General features: G+C 31.0%; 1 protein-coding gene across 5 annotated transcripts; it reads left to right on the forward strand.

Moving 5' to 3' along the window:
* Positions 1-355: 355 nt before the first annotated feature.
* On the forward strand, positions 356-9,349 carry LOC108969871 (calcium uptake protein 3, mitochondrial). 5 transcript variants are annotated; one of them, XM_018934859.1, is made up of 11 exons: positions 356-617; positions 3,539-3,677; positions 3,742-3,852; positions 3,971-4,018; positions 4,089-4,171; positions 4,634-4,696; positions 4,945-5,025; positions 5,598-5,696; positions 6,283-6,688; positions 6,775-6,932; positions 9,140-9,349. In XM_018934859.1, the coding sequence occupies exons 1-11, from the start codon at positions 405-407 to the stop codon at positions 9,215-9,217; spliced, it is 1,479 nt and encodes a 492-aa protein (XP_018790404.1). In that variant the 5' UTR covers positions 356-404; the 3' UTR covers positions 9,218-9,349. The 5 variants fall into 5 exon arrangements, with proteins under 5 accessions (XP_018790404.1, XP_018790403.1, XP_018790406.1 ...); XM_018934858.1 differs by lacking the exon at positions 9,140-9,349 and having other exon boundaries at positions 6,775-7,519; XM_018934861.1 differs by lacking the exons at positions 5,598-5,696; positions 9,140-9,349 and having other exon boundaries at positions 6,775-7,518.

Here is a 9,349-nt window from a genome sequence, read left to right on the forward strand (position 1 = left end):
TTATATATTTTTCTATACATATACATATAACTATCTTTTATTTTTAGTTTAATTATTTATATTAATGCTGTAAATTTATTTTTAATTCCATTTATAACAGCTATTTTTATTATACAGTATTATCTATCATATATCCTCATTTTAGTCATTTTATTTTTTTTTACTTTTTCATTCGATTATTTTCTAAATTAAACTTTATATTTAAACTTTAAAATCCAAACGTTCAAATTAACTTTATTTCCTATTTGTAGTCGTTCCAATTCCAACTAAACAATTTATTTTACGCTATACAACCCTATCAGCAGCAGCTGGTAGTCTATGCTGGCAATGCCGCCTAGTTGTCATTTATTTTCAATTAGTTCTTCGTTTATTTTCTTATTTGTGCTGTTATCGTTTTTCGGAGTATGGCTGCATTTGGTAGAATTGCGAATCGAGTGTTAAATTTGGCACCAAATTTGCGACCATTACAGAGAAATCTTCACAAATTAAACAGTGCCAAAAGTGTGCCAAAGAATTATACAAAGTATTTAGTGCTTGTGGGTGGTGGACTGACTGCGTTGATATGCACAAATTATCTCAAAAGCGAACGTTTAAACGCTGCTTTTCGCATGCGAAAGGTGAGTTATTGTGTGCGAAGAACATAGAAATATGAGTTTTCATAYAAATATATTTCATATATTCTAACGAAAGTTATAAGTAATGCTAATTGGAATATAATAACATTTTTGAAAATTCGATTGATTCATAGCAAAAGGTTTTTRTCCGATGAGTGTACGGGTGCAGGTGTGCTTTATCTAATCTATTTTTAGTTGCAAATTCCGTTTTTGACATTCATAACTTGTGTGCTTCTTCTTCAAACAATGTCAGCTGTTTTTTGTTTTGGTCTATTTGTTAAGCGTAAATAAAAAACAACTACAATTTCAAACAACTAGTAGGGGTTATTGTACTTTTTTCAATGAACTTTATTTGATATTTTCTTAAAACAGGTTTTTTTGGTATTCCAGTTATGAGTCACTTTCAAGTTCCATTATAATTATTTAAAATTTCTGAGTAAGAAATTCTAATCTTACCTTTTTCATTAGAGCTTATGACTAATTTAATTTTATTATCGCAAAAATTGTATTTATAGTGGCAGTTTTTTAATATTAATTTCATAAATAGTTGACATAGTCGTACATATATACATATACATATCACAATATCATCAATAAAAGTCATTTAGGCAAATTAATAATTTGTTAACATAATTTCATTCATAAAAGTCTTTTAACCAAATTAATAATTATTTTTTTTTTTTTTTACATAATTATGACTAATATATTTATATCCGTTTAAGCATGACATCATTTTAGAATACAATAGACAATGTCAAGTTTACAAATTGCTTTTAAAAGGCGTATTATACTTACCAAAGCCTTAACAATTTGTTCCGACCTGCAACAATTCAAAGCATATTGAATCGTATTGAATTTGTATGCCYGCCACCCAGAGTGTAAATTATGACGGCGCTTAATCCATGGCATCCCAATGTCAAAGCTGCCGGCGAAGAGACATACAAACAATAGCACTCCCGCGAAGCGCAGTCAAAACAAAACTGCATAACCAGACAATAATAATACTTAAACACCCGCACAATATCGACAATCGAATTTATCCCTCGGGGCACACATTTTTATTTTGGACTACAACTGACAGTACAACAATGTCACAAATGCTACAACAAACCTGTAAACAAATGTAATCTGTAGGTAGAGGCATGCAAGTGTTTATCTATTTATTATCAGGTATGCTACTCAAATTTGAATGCAATTAAATTTTGAATGATTTACAATTGAAGACAAAAGGCGGTGTCTAAATTGTTTGCCTGTCCTTTGCACAATGCATTAATGCGCTTTAAAAAATCCTATGGTGGCCAAAAGCAAAAGGTGTCTCTCTGCTGTTGCCAAAGACGATGATGAATACGCGTTTCTTGAATTGATTKTCGCGCCTGCCACCGTCAATTGCCACCTACAAAACAACCATAACCCAATATTGTGGCATAAATTACTTTTCATGTATGAATATGTGTGTATGAATATGAATATGTAGCATAAACATGCCTAATGCCTCCTTGTATTCCTATATGGCTGCTGAGTCGCCTTGAGTAGAGGATGATGTCACACAATTATTAAGAATTATTGTCAATAGTCTGTGGTAGGTGGGTCCCAATATGAACACAATTGTGCTTCAAGCAGTAATGAATGMATGAATGAATTTCAAGCATATCGATCTATCCAATAAAGAAAATAATTGTGATGTTAAAATGTTTAAATATGAATAAGCACACTTTGAACTCCCACGAGGGCTCCTTGGTAGAGTATATAGTCATTCCGGAATAAGTATGCCATGTTCATTTCTAAATAGATATGGGGCTGTAGCATGCATGTGTAACTAGCAAGAAGGCACGTGGTTACGAGATTGCTTTTAAGTATGTTGTTTTGATTTGAAATTAGACGATATTGTGTTAGTTAAAAAGGTGATTCAGAGATTGATGGATTGCTGRTGTAGATTTTGCATACATACAAAATATATAATATAATATACATATTTACATTTATTAAATTTATTTGATTGAGGTGTGTTATTGCCTTCGAAAACGTTGGTAGCGTGAAATGCATACTCAAGTTTTTCAGGTTGTTAACGCCAGATTTATTTATTACTGTTCTAAAATTTATGAAATTGATATTGACTGCTGCTTTATTGCAGTCAATAACAATGATAATAACTTTAATGATGCTAATAAAGATTGTATGAGACAATATTCATAATATTTAAATGTGGGAAAATAACGAAATTTTKATTTTTGAGTTGGCACAATACCTTAAATAGTTTTCTATTAGTTTAGTMCCCAAGGCAGCCCTACTATATTTAAAGAATTTCTCCAGGTCGGACCAATAATAATAATAAAAACTGAACAATCAAAATCAAATTATTTTATGGAAATTTCTTCAATTATGCAGGGTATTTTAGGTACAACCGGGGTTAAATTTTTTCACTGACTCTAAAAAGAAAATAAACGTTTTTGTATTTCTTTAATTTTTTTTTYCAATTGATATAAAATCTTTTCCCTCCGCATCATCCACGCATTTGGTTGTGTAATCATCAACTGAGATGCAAATCTCGCATATACATACATATTTCATTTAAGTATTACAACATCTTCATACTCCTTCTTTAGAATTCGGCGATTAATTGCCAATGTATATATTTAAAATTTATCACACAGTTCCTTGCACATTCATCAATTCAACACCGTACTCTGGAATATTTATATAAACGGTTAGCAAACTGCTTTAATACTTTCTTGTAAATATATTTTGCGTAAGCATGAAAAGTATAGAATTACCAATTTCGCCAGAACATTAATCAGCACGAGCAAGAAACTGGTTGTTTGTAATGCATATTATATGGCATTTACATTTACACTCCCTATAAGTATTTATTTTTACCATTTTTTTTTTTTTTTTTTATGTATTTTTATTGTTGTGTTTATGTATAGAGCGAAGATGAAAATTTGCTTAAGAAATTGACGTCACGTGAGCGCCGCTTCATCAAGTTCGCATCGGTGGAATACCGCGGCCAATTGTATATGACACCGCAAGATTTCCTAGACTCTGTGGTTGAGCAGGAGCCAAGACGTAAGCGCAAAATTTAGACAAAGTTTGACAAACTATTAAACTTAAAATTGTGTTATAATTGCAGCACGCCTGAARCGACGCATGCTGAGTGACCAAGACTTGCAAACCATAAAAGACAACACACCGCCCTTGAAAAAAGGCACAAAAATGTTGTTCCGCACGCTAAGGGACAGAGGTAATATTGACAGTAACCAATTTAGCGATAAAATCCTTAATAAAATATTATATTATACATAAAGCTTTAAATTTGCAATTATATTTTTAAGTGCTAAGTTTTTTCGCTTTAATTTCAGGCATTGTTTCGTACACTGAATATCTCTTCCTGTTATCYGTTTTGACAAGTGAGTTATAAAATGTGTTTTCTTTCGAGCAAATATGTAAATATTCATATTAAACAAATGTTTCTTTCAGAACCCATTTCTGGTTTTCGCATTGCATTTAATATGTTCGACACTGACGGCAATCAACGCGTTGAAAAGGATGAATTCCTGGTGGTAAGTGAATTGTGTTCAGTTTATCAGACAGTAAATGGTTTAAATAAAGGAGTGCATTTTTGGTATATAAAAATATTGGTACAAGAGAATAACAATTTTTATTAAATTTTTTTAAGTTTTGAAAAATAAAATTATGAAAAAAATATTTAAATTTTACGCTTAAATTAGGAGACTCTAAAACGCTTCAAATGACAATTTTTTTACTAAATATTACTTAAAAACTAAATATTACTTAAAAACTAAATATTATATTAGTAGATATAAAAATTATTAAATTAAAATTGCATTCTCTTATTTAAACAAATCAAAGTCGTTCAACTTTTTCTGCCAACATTACTGTTTTTTTTACATTAATTTATACCTTAAAATTGAATTACAGATATAATTTTATTTTTTATCTTCTTTGACTTATTTTTGCTTTGTATAAGTATATTTTTTTCTTTTTCTATTATTTTTGTGCAGATTTTGAGAATTTTGGGTGGTACTTTCAAGCAGTCTAAAATCGACGAAGAAACGCGTAAGCTTGTAAGCATTTGTTACCAAAACATATAAAAGACCTAACCCATATTTTAATATAAAAAATATGTATAAGCGTAAAATTTGTTTATAAAAAGTGTGTAATTAGTAATTTCTCAAATTTTCGTTAGCCTGCGGTGGAAGCGTAATGAACTTCAAGATGATAGGTTAATTGCAGTTGCTTTTTATACCGCTAACAATTCCACATAAATAATAAATTAATTGTTTTTTTTTTACTCATAAATTTATTGGTTTAGTTGTTAAGTTTACTTTGGACTCAAGAAACTGCGGATGCAATATTTTTCAAAGCTACAAAAAAAGCTGAAGAAAGCAAAGATGTAAGTCAAATATGTAGGAAAGTTGATTCAACTATTATTTTTGCTGTTCTGTTTTATCTTATCTCTCTCTCTCAATGATTTTGTTCAGTTGAAATTTATTTTGGAAATTTACAGTTGAGCTATAATATACTTACACACACATATATGTATATGTAAATATCCGCATATCTTGGCTTCTGTATGAGACCCGCTCCAGCGCTCATCCATAAAAATAAACCGCTTCACCTGTAAACACTGTTGATAGTCTAAGTAAAATATACTATTTGCTGAGGATGTAATCAATGAGCATATATCTCGGCACACTGCCGAATAGTTGYCGTAGTGCTCAAACTGATTTTTGTTTTTAATTTACACGCTTTTTACTTTAAATTTTACTTTAACTATATTTTGTGGTGTGAAATTAACATTATTGTTGTATTGTTATTTAATTTCTGAAATATTTTGTTGTTTGAAGTTAATATTTTTATTGTATTGTTATGTCATTATGGCGTCGCATTCATATTTTCTGTGCCATTTTATTAATCGCATGATATTTGATTGTTTTTGTGCCAAAACTAACACGCTTACAACAGATGGAAAGCATTTTTAGTGGTGTCTGGAAAGATAAACGACGTTCCAAGGACGATTGCGATAAAAAGCCATCGAAAAATGAACCTGCAAAACGCGCGCAGGTACGGTATTTGTGTGTGTGGAGTAAATAAAGTGTGGTGTGATAAATTTTCTGCTGTATACAAATAATTTTAGTATTTAKGTTTTTCAACACTATTTAAAATTTATTTTTATTGAACATTTTCAGAGCTTGAAATGCGGTTATAATGACCATATAACCAAAAGTTGTAGTCACTTTACGTACATATCACATTTAGTACTATATTCTAGAACTATGTATGTGTATCCTCATACGATTGATATACTTTTTTTATTATCATAATTGTATACAAAAAAATATGGTTCTAAAAATCGAAATTTTTGTATTATCCACCACTTGATAAAATACACCACTTTAAACATTTTTCCTAAATTAAAAAAAAAAAACTTATAAATTGTGTAACAAAAGCAGCATTGCTTGCTCTACATGTGTTGTGGCCACTCATGCTGCTAATATTATTTACTCCAACCTAGTTTTGAAAATGTAATTTTTGTTGAAGCACTCAAATACAATACCGTTGTTAATTAAATTAACTAACTGCTTTAAAATACTTAACACACTTAATTTTACAGTTAAACTGTATTGAGCTTACTAATAAATTTCCACAGGACGATTATATTKCTGACGATGAGGGCCTGCAGCGCAAACATCGCATCGATACCACACTACAGATCCATTTATTTGGCAAGAAGGGCAATCAGGAYCTCAACTACGATGGTTTCTACAAATTCATGGACAATCTGCAGACAGAGGTGCTCGAATTGGAGTTCAATGAGTTCTCCAAAGGCAATGTGGCGATCACCGAAAATGATTTTGCAAAAATCTTACTACGTTACACCTATTTGAATACGGAGGAATACGATGCATATTTGGAGCGTCTGATGGATCGCATTAAAGAGGAACGCGGCATAACGTTCGATGAGTTTCGTGACTTCTGTCGCTTCCTCAATAATTTGGAGGATTTTGCAATCGCTATGCGCATGTATACGCTAGCCGATCGTGCCATCTCACAAAGTACACACAAACACACACATATTCATATATATTTGAGGTTAYTTGATTTCATAAAATGGTTTCAATTTCAATTTTTTTCTTCGCAGGTGAATTCTCGCGTGCTGTGAAAATTTGCACTGGCTTCAGCCTTAGTAAACATTTGATTGATACAGTCTTTGCCATTTTCGATGACAATGGTGACGGTATGCTGTCCTATAGGGAGTTCATTGCTATCATGAAGGATCGTGTGCATCGTGGCTTCAAAGTAAGTCATTGGAAAGTACTTGAGTACGATCTGACTAATGATGAATTTATCGAGGCKGACAATCCGTTGTTCGCGTTGTGGCGTCAACGCGCCTGTCGCCGCTTAGAACATTTCAAGGACGCCGAGTTATTCTCATAAAACTGACTGTCTAACATTTTTACTATCAAAAATKTATTTGAAAGTTTTCGAAATCAATTCAATTATAATGAGGCTAGCAGTCCATTTCAGTTCTCTCTCATTTCTTGAGTGCCATAACATAGTTTGTTCAAAATATTTCTTAAAAGGTTTTTATTTTTTACTAAAAGTCATTTTGTATCCAAAACCTGTCTGCTTATTTTTTGTTTATACACTTTATATAGTTTTATTTGTAACCTAAAATTTGTAAAATCAGCATGCGCTTTCATATCTCAATTTACGTTGGTTTAAAGTTCAAAGTGCCCATAACGAAAACTCACATTTTTTATTGAATCAGTAGCACATTTTTTCATCCAAAGTAAAAATAATTTTTATTCTCCAATATCTCAGTTCTCGTTGCATATCAAATCTTTAATTATACAATTTTTAAATGTAATTTGTTCAAAAGCATTTCATACACGTATTTTGTCATTTCATTTTATGTTTCATATAAAAAATAGAAATCTCTAAATTCCTTGCTGATTTGTTTAATTAATATTATAACATTATTATACTCATTTTTAAGTTTATAACATTTACATGCTTATTAATATTCATAAACTTATTTACAAATAAAAAACTAATAATTTTAAAATATTATTTCATTGTTTTATTTGCCTTTTATGTTTGTTAATGTTATTCTTTTATTATATTTTAGTTTCTTTTTTATACATATTTTTTTCAATCATTAACATATTTCCAACAAAAATGTATGATTTTTACAAAATTTGCATTTTTTTTAACCTAACCTCCAATACTATACATATATACAAAAAATATTGCTTTGAGGTATGTATATAAAACTTTAACCAAATAGTTTTGGGCGGTAATGCGAAACAGACATGAATCTATACTGGTTCAGCGCTTAATTTATGTATGAGAATTTMTCGTTTATATGTTTCTATAACTTTAATGTTGAGTAAAATAACTCTTAGACCATTTTACTTTTGAAACACGTATAAAAAATGTTTTAGATACAAATATTTTAGAAAACTACACTTTGTTCGAAACTGCTAATATCGCTGCCATACAAATTAGTCAAACAAAATCAAGTTTTGCTTGGTGAGCTTTTTCATTTGAAGAATGAATTCACGATATTTAGGTATGGGTTACTGTTCAAGCCAACGATATAATCTTCGAAAAAAAAATCTTTAAATCGGGCCGTTCCTGTTTTATTTCCTAAAGGCTAGGTTAACCTTTTTTCCGGTTTGATATATAATTATTATAAAATATTAMAATTTTGTTTTTGTAATTTTTATTAAAATACGAAAATGTCGGTAAAAAGTTATATGATTATGATTCTAATCAAAAAGATGACATTTTTCGTCGGGATACTTCTTAGTATGAATAAAAAATGTATATTTTTTTTCTATTAACTTTATCTGTGCAACTTTTCAAAATAACCACAAGTTCCTAAATTGTCTAAAATGTTATATATGACATATTGAAATCCACCATAATTAGTTTTTTGATTGGTTGGTTGAAAAGGGCGTGTGAGTTGCAGGCCGCAAGCGGCCTTTAGTAGCCTCATGTAGTTATTGTAGCAGCAGAATTCTGCCTAGTTGACAGTCCTTCACCAGCTAAAAAATCCTAGTCTATTCCGGTTACGTAGACTGTCATAGGAACGAATTCATTAGGCCCGTTGTACTTCCTTCTGGTAACCAAATTCAGCATTATCCAGCCACTCAGTGGATTTGCTAAAAAAAAACTTCATACTTTTCCACATCACCAGCCCAATACCTCTTAAGTTGTAGCATTGAGAGCCGTAGAATATGTGCGTGCATCCGGCTGAAGTCTGGGCAATCGCATAGATAATGCGACTCATCAACCGCTGCCGCATTCACTTTTCCCATTTTCTGCAGGGTTCTTAAGCGTAGGTGCGCTATGGAGACCACTACAATGTTACTGAAACTTACTTTAATATATACATAGATGTAAGAGCAGTCAAACCTTTTCCTTTCTTTAACTAATCCGTTTTTTTAATAAACAACTAAATTTTATTAAAATGTACATGTGTGCTCTTTTCTTTGCAGTCCAACGCCAAATCGGAGGGCTGGGATGCTTTCCGGCACTGTGTGAAGCACGAAATGAAGCACGCCGAATCCAAGTAAAGCGAAAGAAACAGTTTTCTGCGATATGCTTTTTGTTTGAACGAAAAGCTTGACAACGAAAAATGTCCAAACGTGTTTCTTTATATAAAAGTCGTGAAAATACTAGCAAACAAAAGTACCAAATATATTACG

The sequence above is a fragment of the Bactrocera latifrons genome, unplaced genomic scaffold (genome assembly GCF_001853355.1).
Source record: "Bactrocera latifrons isolate USDA-ARS-PBARC rearing strain unplaced genomic scaffold, ASM185335v1 scaffold_269, whole genome shotgun sequence".
NCBI classification, from domain to species: Eukaryota; Metazoa; Arthropoda; class Insecta; order Diptera; family Tephritidae; genus Bactrocera; species Bactrocera latifrons.